At 43.6% G+C, this 16,726-nt stretch overlaps 1 protein-coding gene across 3 annotated transcripts in view; it reads left to right on the forward strand.

Annotated features, from left to right (window-relative positions):
• The window catches only part of POLR1H (RNA polymerase I subunit H), a 234,904-nt gene that overhangs the window by 67,175 nt on the left and 151,003 nt on the right, over positions 1 to 16,726 (forward strand). For all 3 annotated transcript variants that reach the window (XM_069604703.1, XM_069604701.1, XM_069604702.1), the window contains exon 3: positions 11,701 to 11,804. In XM_069604703.1, the coding sequence (XP_069460804.1) occupies positions 11,701 to 11,804 (104 nt within the window). The remainder of the gene's footprint in view (positions 1 to 11,700; positions 11,805 to 16,726) is intronic.

A 16,726-nucleotide genomic window follows, 5' to 3' on the forward strand; every position in this document is an offset into this window, starting at 1 on the left:
CCTAGAATGAAGATGCTCCGGTCAGCTAAGCACGGATGGTCTTCTGAGTCCTTGCACTGAAGCGGCATCCACCGTAGGTTCTGGTGAGGCAGGGGCGGTTAGGAGCTTTAGGGGGATGGGGCCTTCAAGCCAGAGCTGGGATACAGTTGTCCCCTGTTTGTCAGGGCAAAAGAGCACCACAGAGGGTTCCTGGTGGTCATCTAGAGAGGCAGAGCTTCACAGTCAGATTCTTTGGAGTGTTAAAGGATACTGTTATAGATCTTCAGTCCTTCCTGGAGCATTAGGCCTTCCAGGAAGCAGGTACAGAGTTCCAGGAGTAGACCATGCGATTGGTTAAGGGGGGGGTCTGCTTTCGTCCCCTCTGGGAGTCAGCGAGTGAACAAAGCACCCATTCACACAAATGAATCATTCAACAGAAGGTTGTTCAGGCAATGGCATACCATCACTTCGACCACACCCATACATTCTAGAAGGGTCTCAAACACAAAGGAGAATAATATACAAAATCCCACATAGGTATATCTGCATATGCCAGTCAAAACTTGGTTTCAGGATGACTACAGTCCCCAGTTCTGGAATACAGGCATCCAGTGGCTCGAGATGATCACTTCCTTTTACACGTAAAGAGGGGCAATGGATAGTCACGTAACCCTCGGGTCTAAAACGACAACCTCCATTTTGGGTAAATCGAGGAGGGGATAAAAGGACCATTCAGGTAAATTGGATTCCACCAGGTGGATGAGGTGAAAGGTCATCACCAGCATAACCACATTTCTAGCAGAGAACGGTTCATGAATTGGCACACATTGCGGCACCTTTGGGATACATTTTCCTTATGAATCATAAGGACATTTAAGGCACAGCACATAAAGACCAAGCCACACTCTGTCACCCTTTGCTTTAAGCCTGGCAAGGAGGAAAAAAGGGAGGAAGGAAGCCAGCAAAAAAGGTTGGGGTAGGAGGCCTCCAGGTTAGGCAAGCTAGCTGCAAAAATGGAATTCTGCCTCAACAGTTAGAGGGTGTAAAACTATGTTCACATTCAATCTGCAAGTGAAATCCAATGCAATTTAGTTGGAAAATATGCCATTTCCACCAAATCCTTTGCTGAGTAATTTCACATAATAAAGAAAGTCAAATTGCAAGCAACCTTTACTAATGCCTGTAATTTAATGATGAGCTTAATCAGTTCAAAATACAAATTACAATATACAAAAATACAATTTATGTAAGGCTTTGCTACAGAATCCGAAGTGAACTGAATAGTAGTTTGCCATTTACACGCATTTGGTACAATAAAATAAAGCTAACAAAATTAAATTGGTGATGTACAAATTCCCAAACAAATATAAATGAGCCTAACTGCGATTTGGGGCAGGATTTTTATATTCAAGGATGAACCATAACACACTTTGAGACCGCTTTACTGGAGTAAAGATTAATGAATTCCTATGTTTCCCAATAATAACCAAAAAAAGTACTCCCAATTATTAAGGGATTTCAATGATCTGTGAAGTGGAAAACCTATGTCCTTTTAGTGTTTTCCTCTGAAAGTACGGTGGAATTCATTTGCAGGTTGCATCTCATTTTCCTTTTTTATTGTTGAGAGCTTCACACTAGAGACTTTTTTCAAATAGTGTCTTTGTAGTATTTGGTAAAAATAGCAATATTAGCTTATTTTTGAAATGGGTGTGTACCATAACTAATTTTCCTCACTGTATGTTTGAGAAGCATTCACCACTACTGCCTGTCCTATCTTTTGTTTACTTGCTCAATATTTGTGGGAGGTGTCATTCCACCCCTATTGTACCTTTGCTGTATATGTGGGAATAGGCCATGGGAACAATTTTGTTACTTGTCTTTCAGAAACTGTCCATTACCTGTCAGTTGCTTTTTGCCCCTATTTATTAGACAGAATGTGTTCAGCTGTGAAACCAGACCTTACACCACCAACCCTATCCTGCTGTGCTTTGTAGAATTCAAATAAATGTAAGTTACCAAAGTGCTGTAGCAGTGCTATAAAAAATAAACCATATTGTAGACCTGCCTTCTTTCCACTATTTAGAATTGCACGAGGCACTCCAACATGTAGGAATTTCACTATACATAGACTCAATATTGCTGAGGAGCACAAATAAAATTCCAGCTGATTTCTCCCATCTTCACCTTGTGTCCAGACTGTTCTCCCACCCATTGTGCTTCTCTTTACTGAGTGGCCATGTGTTGGAGCTCGTTGGTGGAGTATGTATTGGCCCATGGCAGGAGCCTTCTATTTTCTACCACAAAGGTTTCTTTCATGAGCTCCTGCAATGCAAATATCACTTCAGTTCCTTGGGATGCTCTTGATGCATATCACTTCAGTTCCTTGGGATTCTCTTGGTGGTTTTCCTACAGCCCATGGAGCAGTTAATTTGTCTTTCTCACATGCACCCACACATCCCCAGAATCACAGATGCACTAATCTGATTCAGAAACCCCTTTCAAGTCATTAGCAAACTCTACCCTGTTCCCACCCCACCCCCTTCTTTCCATTGAGGCCTAGCTAACTGATTTTAGGTAAAGGTCGGAACTATTTGCTGAGACATTGTCTCCTGCTTTCTTTCGTGTCTCCTTCCCATAGCCTTGCACCTTAATCTCCCCTCTTATGCTCTGTAAAAAAAAATCTAGATCACCTCTTCATCTATGTCCCTTGCCCTTGTTCAGAGAAACTTGCCAAGTGTCTCACTGTCTTTATTGTTAACAAAGTGAATAGCTCTCTCAGCTTGTGCGGATCTCCCTCCCTCAAAAGCACATTCTGCAAAGCTTCTGATTTCAAGACTTTTTAACCTATCGCCAATCTTACTTTTCATGCCCGATTATTTGAATCATTTGTCGCCACCCAAGCTGCAATCCTTTTTTGGAATCCCACGACCTATTTGATGCCCATCAAGCTTGTTTCCACCCTGCTACTGGCAGAAAACCGGTTTCCTCCATGATGTTTCTGGACCTCCCTTAGGCATGCAACTTTACATCTTACCACCCCCTTCATGTGTCTGAACCACTCCACAGTTGGGAGTTCTGTATCATTATGGATCACCTCCTTTCTCTGGACCAGAACCCAATAGATCTCATTGGCCTTTTTATGTCCCAAAGTCCCATACTGTTGTGCTCAGTTCTTCAAGTTTCTCTGTAATACCTCCACTTTATTTCTTTTTATGTCACGTCATGCCCATGCCTCTTATCCAGTCTTTTTTGGTTTCAACAGTTTTTCCTTTGCCAATCAAAAAAAGAATTCTCTTTTCTGCATATGCCAACCCTGCATCAACTGCCACCTGGTTACGTTAAAGCTATTTACTACACGGTTCAGTCGACCTTGCTCAAATGCAGTGGAGACAGGAGTGAAATCCTGATTCTAAACCAACAACATATTTCACCTCGTCCTGCACCTCTTATGTTTCCTTCACACCATCTACATTAAGATTGACTATTGGCTTTTATCATCCTGATAAATTCCCCTGGGTCCACGTAGCTGCTTTCCAAGTCACTCTATTGTTAAATTACTAGGTTGCATTTTCTTCCATGCCAATATACCACCTTCAACAGACTCGCGTCCATGAGACTTAATTACAACAACATGCTCTGTCATATTGCCCCTATTCACTACCCTGACTTCAAAGAGTGAACATCACTGCTACCCACCTACTGGACTATGGGGAAAATCCGATCAGGACACAAAAGGGTCCTATCAGGACACAAAAGGGTAAGCTCTTATATTAGCTGTGTTGGGAGGGAGGACTGAATTAATTGGGTGCAAAGGTTTAATCTAAAGGATTTAGTATCCTGATTCCAATGTCCAGCTCCAAATCAAATGCCTGAACTGTTCCGGCATCTTGGCACTGTCAGTCCGATTACTCCATCCAAGGTTGGGGTCTGCAACATTTGGCTCTTCATATGTTTAGTAATCCACATCCCACCGGCCATAGGTAGCGTAGTGAATGGTGAGGGATCATGGGAGGTGCAGTCCAAAACACCAAGGGGACACGTGTTACATACCCCTGATGTAAGGTGAACTGTTTCAACACATTTCTTTCATGGTTGGGGCACTTTATTTCTGCAGGTCTGTCTCTTTCCTTTATCCTGATGCTACATTTCCAGACACTCTCCCATGGGCGCAATACTGCAGCATTCCACTCTTTGCCATGTGGCACTCGGGATGACATCAACATTGGCTCTCCCCCCTCCTGCTCGAGGGATTTTTTGGGTAGGAATTTCCCCCTCCCCGCATAGGACTTTTTTAAGCTGCCATCATTCTAAGCCGCCAGCCAAGGGTAATTGATGCTGCTACATACTCCTCTCCAGCTCTCTGCACAATCTCTTATTTTCCCAACACTGGTGGTCTTGTTGCTCCCACTCGGGTCTGCGCTAGCGCTCCCTGTAAACCAGTCACATTGCTTCTTCTCAATTGGCCCTGGCTCCTGCCAGTTTCTGGGTTAAAGCCCCAGTCAGTTTATTGCACCTTTCTTACTAAAGGCTGATGAATGTTTGTGGGACACAGGGATGTACTAACAAGGGCCCACATAAACACCAACATGGACTACAAAAATAAGAATCCCATTTAATTAAAATGAATTTAACCCAATGAAACTATACCAAGAAATTCTATTAATTTAAGGAACTGAATTGCTGATGGGGCAGAGCATCTATAATTGCATACTCACTATAAGCGAGGAATTACCTAATTCATCAACAAGCAACTACAGTTCTTGTTAGGAAAGATTTTCTTTTTTCACCTTTCCCTCCATGGATTTCTTTGGGACACTCGGCTTGTTTTGTACCCTGTCCCGACTTTTTGGAGTCAAGTGAAGCCTTCTGCTTTACTTCCCTTGTGTGTTCTACTCATTCTTATGTGGAAACAGACAAGTCCCTAAGACTGTCAATACTAAGACTATGGGCCTCATTATAACCCTGGATGTAGCCGTGCCCGTAAAACAGGCACGGCTGCCGCCCGAGTTGCATTTTTTCTGGCACACGTCAATGAGTAATTACCAGGTAATTCCGACATTGCCGCACCCGGTAATTCCTGTTACCGGATGCCAGTACCTGTCAGTCCCCATTCCCATTTCAGCCCCATAATGCTCAATGGGAATGGGCACGTCAGATGCACCGTCAAAGACTGGCGGGCTGACAGGCGCCCGCGAGCACAGCTTGTAGTATGGCGGTCCGGGAACTACGGTACCGGCATGCTTACCGGTACTGTAGTTCTCGGACCGCCATGCTTATAATGAGGCCCTATGTCTCACCTTATGAATTCTTGTATTGTTACAATTGCACACATCAGCGTACAGCGAAATGCAGTTAGGATACTTAGTATCCTTTTATATTTTTTATATAGTGGATGTTTTGGTTACTTTAACAAAGTGCCAAAGACAAGCTGGTGACAGCTGTGATATTTGTACAGTTTTTGTTTTATTTTACTTGTGCACTTTTGCATTTACCGCTACATATAGGTGCTTGCACCCTAAAATGGCTGGGCTACAAGGTTTGCCGCTTGTTCTTTGACCATGTTGTTCTTTGGCCATTTTGTTCTCTGGCCTTCCTCCTGCCTTTTCAGGTCAGCAAATGTCTTGTATGGAAATCCCTTTCTCCGGGAAATCTGTGGCTTTCACTGGCTTAAGGGGCTGTCTGCATCAGTGTGTGTGTGTGTGTGTCGGAGAAGGGGGCTGTGAAAGTCTGTTGCTGGCCCGATGTAACGACCAGTGGCTGTCCATTACTGGATATCCACTGGCTGTGTGAATGGTGCAGATCCTTTCCATTGGTGGGCTTGCTCCAAGCCTGAATATTGGATAAAAGGAGGACTGTTGTGACTGTTCAGTAGATCAACGTTAGAAGAAGAGTTCTACAGGGACGAGCAGCCCGCTGATGACCCAAAGACGACTCCTGCAGTTGACCATCATCCACTCGATTGTGGCGGTCGCAGAGAAGCCCTGATCCTCTGTCCTGATCTCAAGACAGGAAAATTATGAAATACAGATTGACTACCCCTCTCTTTTAGTCTTGTATGGATCCCAGGTCAGGGTTCAGGGCAACCTGTGTATTTCATTGACTTAGGTAATCGCTTAGTTGAGAGAAATTGCGAAACAACTGCAATTTATTACAAAATATCTCTCTTTAATAGTCATAAAAATATCTTAAAAAACATTTCAGACATGATTATCAATCATACCATTCATTCATCATACATATATTCTAACAGGGGAGTTCTAAAACTGAGGAAAAAACTTGTGCATAACAGTTGTTCAATGTATGCAATTTAGACATTGGAAAAAGACATTAGATTTTCCTTAGGCAGTCGACCTATGTTTCGGCCCATTATAGTATACCACTTATGTCAACAGTGGTCACAACAGTAAGTATCGGGCCATCTTCAGGACAACTATTACTTAGTGGTAGGTCAATCTTCTTCCCCATTAGCACACAAACACATACATGTGCGTCTTCTGTTTGTGTGTCTTTGGATGCCGTCTTACTTTGGCTATGGCTAGCTCGATGTCTTACATGCTGTTCCTAAGTAAAACTCTCAGAGGTAGTGTACAATGGACATCTCTGATGTTCATACAGGTTAGTTGCTGCTATTTGTATATTGGAAACTGGTCTTGCTGTTGCTGCGTGCGGCCAAGTTTCTTTTTTACAGTTTATTTGGACATATGTTCCAGTAGTTGGTTTATTACCTTATTCAGCTCCGTCCGTGCACTGGAAAGGGAGCCTGTCTCCGTGAGTAGACGAGAACCTACTCTCTCGTCTACTCGCGTATGTCCAAATAAACTGTAAAAAAGAAACTTGGCCGCACGCAGCAACAGCAAGACCAGTTTCCAATATACAAATAGCAGCAACTAACCTGTATGAACATCAGAGATGTCCATTGTACACTACCTCTGAGAGTTTTACTTAGGAACAGCATGTAGGACATCGAGCTAGCCATAGCCAAAGTAAGACGGCATCCAAAGACACACAAACAGAAGACGCACATGTATGTGTTTGTGTGCTAATGGGGAAGAAGATTGATCTACCACTAAGTAATAGTTGTCCTGAAGATGGCCCGATACTTACTGTTGTGACCACTGTTGACATAAGTGGTATACTATAATGGGCCGAAACATATGTCGACTGCCTAAGGAAAATCTAATGTCTTTTTCCAATGTCTAAATTGCATACATTGAACAACTGTTATGCACAAGTTTTTTCCTCAGTTTTAGAACTCCCCTGTTAGAATAGAAGTATGATGAATGAATGGTATGATTGATAATCATGTCTGAAATGTTTTTTAAGATATTTTTATGACTATTAAAGAGATATTTTGTAATAAATTGCAGTTGTTTCGCAATTTCTCTCAACTAAGCGATTACCTAAGTCAATGAAATACACAGGTTGCCCTGAACCCTGACCTGGGATCCATACAAGACTAAAAGAGAGGGGTAGTCAATCTGTATTTCATAATTTTCCTTCACAGATCGTCCCTTCCATCAGATTAGACCCCCCGTCAACAAAAAATAGGGAATACCCTTTATTCAAACCTGATCTCAAGACAGCCTTAATTGGTGCTTCAACCCCTGAGCCATTGGCACCTACCAGTATCACCCCCTGCTTGAACATCCGTGCCTACTGAGTCTCCATGTTTACTCGTTTGGGTCTTCTGCTGGAAGCTGTCTAGAACTGATTTCTGTGCACCATGACTGACCGAAATTAAATTCTGACGCGGGTTAAGAATCCTTCCCTAGGGCTATCCTAGTGTGTTGTGTTGAGTTGTGTACTTAAATTAATTTTACTTTAACTTGTATCTGATTTTGGAATTCTTATTAATCGTAACCACTGGCACTGCTAGTCCTATAAGAATTTACCTGCAGAAGTTTGTTTTGAAACTCATGACCTTTGGGCACAAGGCTCCAAACCATCTTGGGGTTCGAATTCGGCAAGCGGGTTGTGTTGATTGTAAAGAGTATTGCCTATTTTTGTATGCATCAGATTATTCAACTGTGTTGCACTGGTAATTAAGTCCTGTGCTATTCTATCTCTCCTAATGGCAGATGTTTATATATGTTTTAGAAGGTTTTGTGTAACAATACTTAACTATGATTTGTATATGCTTAGTGTGTAAACTAAAGGCCTAATAAATAATTGTATGTTTGTACTTACTGTCTAATGGAATTATTAGTGTTGCTTATTGTGGATTCATTGTAGCCCTATACCACTCTCACACCCGTCCTCAGACCAAGCCTTGACTGCTCTGCTACCTCACCTTCAATGGGTTTTGGCTAACCTCTCAGCATAATATGGTGACCTTCCCAAATCCTCCCACCAGGGCTCATTTTTGGAAGTCCATTTGAACAATAATTGCATATCAGGAATTTTACAATCGATTTCCAAGATCTAAATCTGCCATGAATAATCTCTCACTTAAAAGTGAAACTCTGATCAGCCAAACAATGCAATGAAATTACATGTACAAAAGGCTTACATTTGTCATCTTGTGTATAACAAAGATCTTCATGTTCAAACTAATCCTAATTTGTATGATGATCATCGTTCAAACCAGGTTTTTTTGATACGGTAAAAAAAAAAATATGGTACCAAGCGCATATTCTTCAATATAGTGCAAATACTCTTAGGGCTAGTACATCAGCTCTCTGTAACGCTGTCGTACCTGCCACACCTCTAATCTTTTTCTGCCTCTTTTTATACTGTGGTTTGGTTGTCCAGTATATTGCTAATTGGTTAGGCCTTTTCGCTCCCGATTTGAAGTCCTGGTATGCATAATATTGGTTGGCCCATCTACCGCTTTTGTGTTTCCCACCTTTTCTTTTTCATTGATCCCATGTGTTTTATGTCCATCATTATTTCTCAGCAGGCCAAGAGCTTAAGAGTATGGCTTGTCATCTTTGATCCAGGCATGTTCAACATGGTGGTTTAGTGACCTCAAGCTTCTAACATTGATGCTGTTTGTGTGACCCAAGACCTATTTGTTTGCTCAACCTCATCTAAATCAAATAGAACAAAGTATGGTCTTTTAACTATGCACTTTAGGTATGCAAAACCCTCGTCTGCCTGTGAATGAATGTGACTGTTGTTTGTTATTTCTCCCTTGCCTTCCCGTCTTGCTTATCTCCCCATTTTACCATTTAGAACCTTAAAGGGAGTTGTTTCACATGTTTGTTGTTGTTAGGTTATGTTAAAGGTTCTTCTATCGTGGACTGTTTCCACCTGTGTTGTTTCTTTGCGCTCTGTTTGATCTGTAAAGCATGGGGCAAAGGGGTGGATAAATTAGTAGGACAGAGCGAGAGAAAAGAGCACAAGAGCTGTGATGTGCTGTTGGCAGCTTCGGTTTGGTTTCCAATGTTCGCTTAGCGTAGGTGTTTTTTGGTTGGTAGCCACCATGTGCTGTTGGGCAAGGTTATGTGTGGCTTGTTTTGTTGTGGTGTAGTGAAGTGTGCAAGGTTTGTTGTGCTGTAGAGGTTTGGTTGTGTTTAGTTTGGAATTTGAGAGGTGTATGTAGAAGGACAAGTTTTAGTTTTTTTTAAGTAGGGGTGGTTAGTGGCAGCACCCTATCCCACCACCTTTGTTCTGACTGCCCGTGGCAAACATCCCTTTCCCTGTCGCACATCTTGGTGTGCAACAACCACCACTCTCACGTTGCGTGTAGAAGTGTGGGTCCTCAACAGGGCCATTCGGTGGCAGCACCATCTCCATACCCAGAGTTCAGACTGCCTCCCACATCCCCCCCCAGCACACCCCAGTGTGCAGCAACCACCAACCCCACAAACTCCCCTAGGGAAGAGGGGGCTTTGTGCTCCCTGTGCCCCGCAGTCCATCAGCTCCGAGATCGGGACACCCCTCTCCTGGCCCTCCATCCAAGGCCCTCCATCTGTGGTCCAACCAAGTCAGACCCATCCCTCTCCCCTGCCTCTTGTTTGACCCTAAGTGGGTACGGGTACCACAGACTTTCGCCAGGAGACACCCAGAAGTGGAACAAAGCAGCCAAGGGAACAACACCCAGACCTGAAACACAGGAGCAGCACGGAGACCCCCAGAACTGGCACACAGCGGTCGAGTGGGGGTGTGAGGGACGTCCCAAACTTGAGACACCGCAGCAAGTAAAAGAAACCAAGATTTGAGACACCTGGCAATTGGGAAAAACGCCTACGTTTGAGACACAGTAGAAGCAAGTAAAAAACACCCAGATCCTGTCTCTCAAATTCAGTTGTTGTTCCCACTTTTCCTACCCACAATTGGGACACAGTAGTGATTGGAAAACCACTTAATAGCGGATTAACATGGGTGTGCTATGTTATGTAGGTTAATAAGTGCCTTATTATAATAACAAGCGCCTTGGTGTAAAGCGCTCTATAAATCAATAAATCAAATCAAATAAATCGAATAAGAGTGATAGGATTTCAATGGAGTACAGTAATTGTTGTACTCCCCACCCAGACCACACTTACTTTATCAGTCACTGCTGGTTGATGGCTGGCTTCCCAGGCGAACATGGGCAAACACGGTATTCATGTGTACAGATCACCCATCAAATACAATGGTAAAATAAACTCTTGATTTTAAATTGAACTGCTCAATGCCTTTTAACCCTCACATCCTTATTCAGGTCTACTAATTTCCATAGTAAACATTTGAAATCTCATTTTGAATTCTGTTCATTAGTGCTGACTTTTTGTTTCTCATTTTAATTTAGTTTATTCTGGTGTTGCTGGTTTACCAAACTCCACTCTGATTCTCCGATATACATTCCTTTATGGTGCTGCCAGGGTGGTCACTTTCCGGTTAGGAAAGAGTGTTGTAAAGCAACGTTGTTGGCTTTTAGGTGGATGCAATGGCCTTAGGACTTGAGATACATTCAAGTTGTAAGTTCCCCAGATTCAGAGGTACTTCTTTAGGCGGAAGGACTTTTTTTTGTTTTTCTTTCTCCACGGCTGTTTTTACTTCTCAAAACGTCCTCCATGTTTGTTTTGTTTTAGGACAATGTTACACATGTACAAATGTTACATTTTAGGGTAACTTTATTTTTTATCTTATGTACATTATGGTTGTATTTGAGCTGTTTTTATATACTTGTTGTTGAATATACCCGTCACTTTGACAGTGCTTCGTTGTACCCTTGTGTCATATGCATGCTATAGAGAACCTTTTAAATAACTTATTTCTTGCTTTTCATTGAAATTATCAATTCTGCTGAAGGACTTGGGTACTTGTCCCCATCATGAAGATCCATGAAGATTGGTTGGGTCAGGCCTTCCTGTTTGTACTAGTCCTAGAAAACAGTACACAAGGGCCCTAAAACACTAGTTTACTGAAGTATGGTAGCTTCAAGCTCTGCAACATTAACTTTTACTTTAAGACACAAGTTGTATGAGCACTTCAGTGATCTCCTGTAGGAGGATGCATCAATGCATAGGTATAGATAGCCATCCACTGTTATAATGTAGAACACAAGAGTTCAAGGAGCCACTCCTGCCACCTTTATGAACTAAATACTGTTTTAATTATGCGAGTAGACCCCCGCTTGTTCATAGAAGTTTGCTTAGCCTCATTGTGTGACATCCCTAGTATTGAGTGGTGCATGTAAACTTTGTCAAGGAGAAACTGATCCTATGTGACATTTTTGCAGGCCTTGTGCAGTATAGCTGTGCATTTTGTGATGTTCTCTTCTCTGCTTTTCAGAATTTGAAGCCAAGCGGGTGCAGTCCTGCATAATCTTCAATAAGCTTGATGCCCTGACATTGCATATGGAGGTCGACGAGGGAGATGAGCTCAAAGGGCCCTTGGTGAGCAAAGTGCATACCCTTTCATGTTTCAATCTATATCCAAGTCCTAATAACTGTAGCAGTCAGACAGGACCTCTCTGTGATGATTTTGTTCTGTCAGTTCTAAGATGAAGGTAATGCCGCCGCGAGGGGCATATTGCTATTACTACCTCGGCACACAAGATCTGCGTGACCGGGGTATTAAAAGCCATTTTTTCTGTCCCAAAATGGGACCAAAAAAAAAAAGATGGCGGCTGCCGGGCAAAGGGAAAACTGAGTCCATTTTCCCTTTCCATGGCGGCCATTGGGAGCGGACGCGCTTGGAACAGATGTGTTCCCAGCGCGTTCGCTTCCAAAAGACGGCACAGAAGAAGGTAAGTGGGTTGGGAGGATGGGGGAGGTGGGGGAGAGGGAGGGAAAAGAAAAAAAAATAGACGTACCTGAATCCCCGGCAGGGGACGAAGGCAGCCTTCAGCTGTGTGGAGGCTCGGAGCGGGCATGGCCCTGCTAAGAGCCTCTATACGGCTGGAGGCTGCCATGCCGCCCGCCGTGGACAAAGGAGGCAGAAGGTAAGTGGGGTGGGGTGGGGAGGGCGGTGAGGTGGGAGGAAAGGGGGGCAACATACCCGAGTCCCCAGCAGGGGGACGAAGGTAGCTTCTCAGTCGTGTGGAGGCTCGGAGCGGGGATAGCCCTGCTTCAAGCCTTCTCATTGGCTGAGGGGCTTCCACGCCCTCTCCCCCCGCCAGGAACAATGGCTGTGGAATCCCGGCCGGGTAATGCCCCAGCGAGGGCCAATCAGAATGCTTGTTTCATTCTGATTGAGCCCTCGCCGGGTACTAGTAGTGTTTTTATCACAAGCTTGCGATGAAACTGCAAATCAAGATGTCCGCCATGGATCAGTGAGAAGGGAACTGCATGTAGTCCCTTCTCCCTTTACATGGCGGCCATTCGCGTGACAGAGACGCACTGGGAACACAACTGTTCCCGGCACCAGCGATGGACAAGGCAGCGCAAGATGAGTGGGGCTGGGGTTGGGGATTTGGATATGTGGAAAAAGGGGTTGGGGGTAAGGGGAATGGGACACGGGGGTCGCACTTACCTGATTCCTGGCGAGGGAAGATGGCGGCCTCCCACTCTGAGGTGGCTCAGAATAGGGTCTTTAACGTGTGGTAAAGACCCCGTTCTGAGCCTCCTCATTGGTTTGGAGGCCGCCCCACTCCCACCCCACTCGCCGTAAACTAATAACAAGTAGTGCCATTGCAGACCAGAGAGGATAATAATACATAGCAGAGTGTCCGTGTGGAGTGAGAAAACTTTCAGAGGGTTTTGACTTTAGTGCTTTTCGATCTATTCAGACATGGGTTGTTGGTATGAGGGGATCGTTATGCCATTTTTACGGATGATGCAAACCGCAATGACACTAAAAGTAAGAAACAGGTCAGACTAATGGTACAGGTCTAACACCCTTGTGACGTAGGTATAGATCTACACATGTATATAACATGGTGTTCCAGAATGATCTCTGAATATTGGTCTCTGTGACGAAATGACTATTTCCAGGTAATAGTCCAGGGGAGCGTGGCGGTTTCTAAACCCCACCGCCCCACCGACCGCTACAACAAGCGCAGCAGTAATCTGGTCATAAAGGTGAAAATGGCACCCAAATGAATTGTGTACTTCACCTCATAAGGTAGCAGGGGCCGAGGGCTGACTATACTCTGTGGATGTGTGAACCAGTACTGAAACATCCGAACAAGAGCATGGTGGTATCAAAATATTATGTGTCCATACAGGGATCTTTTAAAATATAGATCCTTTTCTCAAAAACGTATAAGTGGCCAAAACACAATCCCACTGCTCTAAAGTAAATACAGAGACGAAGGCAAACTTGTGCTGAGGAGCCAGTATATAAATGACAGGAGTAAGGAATACCAAGCAGACATTAAAAATGATTACTGTAGCCTTTTAATGATGTCCTAGGGCCCAAGGTATAAATGCCAGGGGGGCAGAACTTAAACAAGCCTTTTTTAGGGGAATCTAGTACATTCACAATTTACCCTACTCTTTTGTACTCTTTTGTAATGGCTTGACGGCATCAAGTCAGTCGTGTTAGCACTTTTCCTAAGGTGTGAATTGTGGTTCGATGTTGAAAAAGCAGGTGATTGGTCTTGATGGTTTGCTGCAGTGAGTCCGTCTCAAAAGTACGGGATCAGCAGAGAGTGGTGTCTACTTCATGGCTTGACTGAATTCTCTGGGTAACTTGACGCGGTGAAATGTAGCTCGGAGCACAGAAGATGGGGAAGTTGGTTTGAGCCATCGGCACTGTGGTATTCCAATGTCTTCTCAATGTGGCTTCAATTGGGAAATACTCGGTTCTTCAACTAGCATTGCCAAAAGCAGCCCCATTGGGCTTGTAGCATTGTGGGCTTTTTCAATAGGGCTCTTGAAGGAACATAATGCTTGCACTGCTTTTCCTAGTCCAGAGAAAATCTTTATAGATGTTTGCTGGGTTCCAGCCGCAGCCTTGGACAGGCTTCCTTTGTACTGGCAGTCTTCAGTGGCAGAGGAGCTTTCTTCCCAGCATTCACTTCTCTTGTACCCCAGAAGTGGTTGTGGAGTAAGCCGCCAGCAGCTTCCTGGAAATATTATGTTCACCCAGCGGCAGGGATTTGTGCAGCTGGAGCTTGAACAAGAGTTCTCCCTGTAAAGATGATTCTAAAAGATGGTTCTCCAAGTGGGTGTTTCACCCCCACATATAGTAAAATAATAACTGGATGTTGGCCCTTTTCAAGCCACTTGTTGAAAGCCAATCTGTGTCTCTTTTACAGAGTTTACCTCTTCTGCTCTTATAATCGGAGTCCCTAATTTGAAGCAAGTCAGGGGAGATGAAAAGGAATAGGTGGACAGTAAAAACCAAGATGGCCCTTTTTTACTTTAGAATTTTGCCCTCATGAATTTCCTGAATGTTCCCTTGCCCCTGTCTGTCCTATATTAACGGGTCTTCATGCTAAGGATCCCCTTTCAAGTGTTCTCTTTTGTCCAGTAACTTCCCCTGTCTGTTTCCATCCCAATCCCCTGAGGAAGCCACCCTCTCCAGCTGAGAGGGGTGTTGGCTCTCTTGCCAAGAGAAAAATCGATTTCTTTGGTGTAACTATGCCCATTTGTTGTATGAGCATCTGCAAAGGCATACGCCTGCAGCGATGTCTTCCTTCTATCAGCCCTGTTGAAAGCCAGTGTTGGGTCAAAGAGTATTGTACACAAATGTAGTTTTGGCTGTTTAATGTAATTCTGTCATGAAGAACTATATCAATCTTTTAATAACATAGTTTATCTTCGCTTTATGACTGTCCCCAAGTTTAAAAAGGGACATTTGCCCAGCCACGATATTCATGAAGTTAATGTTTATCAAGTGAAGCCTGTTGGTTTACCGTCAAATGGATTCCGTTTTTTTTTCTCCATAAAGGCCAATATTAACATAACTTTATTTCTAGACATGATAGCAATGCATCCATTGTGGGGGAGGTGGGCTAGGGGAGAGGACCACATGCTGTGGCCAGGAATTCTCCCCTCAATTTGTAGACTGCTAACCAACAAAAACGTGTTTCTACCTTGTAAGTGAACAAATCTCTAGGGACACTGTTTAAAAAAAAATGTTGCCTCCATTGTTGTTGAATTTAGTTTCTGCAAACAGTTTATAATTCCACACCATACTTTCCCTCACTCTATATTACTTAATAAGTGAGATGTGTCAATACGTAGATCTATGCTGTGAACGGGTTTCCTTCATGCCAATGACATATTTCAAAGGAAACCTACATGCGAAACGCTATTCAATATCTGCGTGTTCACATTTCCCACTGGTTTCTGATTCGCATGTCATCCAGAGGCTCTTCTGACAAGTACGCATTATAGAACTGCGAGATGGCTGTGCATACTTTTATGTTGGGCACTGTGACATGGCATGGGAATTCCTTCTGCATAGGTGTTGGTAAGTTCAATTCTGCACCCCATAGAAAACAGCCCATATGGGTAGAAACTCGCCAACACCAGTTTTTAAAATGCAGAGCGCTGCCTGAAAATTGTGTGTTTAGCAAATCTGTCTTCTTTCATGGCAGAATCCTTTTACTTCAGCTCCTGAAGTTTAATAAATTCGGATGATTCCCCCCAGCAGATGGAAAGCTGTCACATTGTTGATATGATCTTGCCTCGGACAATGTCACATTTTAGGGGGTCTAATTTGATAGAAACCTCTTTGTAGGGTCTCTGGTCTACACAGTAATTCATACATACCCTCCTCTTCTTTCCATTCCCCAACCACGCGCCCCTTTCTTTCACCTATCCTTAGAGGGTAGAGAAAATAATGCACAGTGTGTGAGAGATGTTCTTGGATTATACCTCAGGGGTTATGTTACACAGTGTGGCTTCTCTGACTTGTAGTGGAAATGTAATTGTATTTATGTGACCGTGGCAGGGAGGTCTGTACTATCAGTATTTTAACAGTCCCCTGGATGCGGGGAAAAATGGCTGGTACATAAACAGGGGAGTGAAGGGAAGGTAGCTTGAGACCGATAACCATTATGTCACAAAGCATAACTGTAGCAGAGATGAAAAAAAGATAGTCATCTACTGTACAAACCATGGCTAACGATGGAGGATTTCACGAGTATAATGGATTCCTAGGATTCTGATGGTCACTCGAGGTGGGGTGGTCGATTCTTGAGGGACCATGAAGCCAGGTAATGATGTACTGTACTTGAAGGCTGGTGATGAGTTCAAATGGGATGGCGGAAGACAGAGCGATAGCGTGGGGGTAGTGTATGGTAGAAGTGAACAGTTTAGTTGTTGAGGGCCTTTAAGTAAAGGATGCAAGAGGGAGAATAACAGGTGATAGGTTTAGCGATGTATTAAATCACTGAATTCATAGACCAGGAGTGTGAAAAAGG

Source organism: Ambystoma mexicanum, chromosome 1p (genome assembly GCF_040938575.1).
Source record: "Ambystoma mexicanum isolate Mex_15411 chromosome 1p, UKY_AmexF1_1, whole genome shotgun sequence".
Taxonomy (NCBI): Eukaryota; Metazoa; Chordata; class Amphibia; order Caudata; family Ambystomatidae; genus Ambystoma; species Ambystoma mexicanum.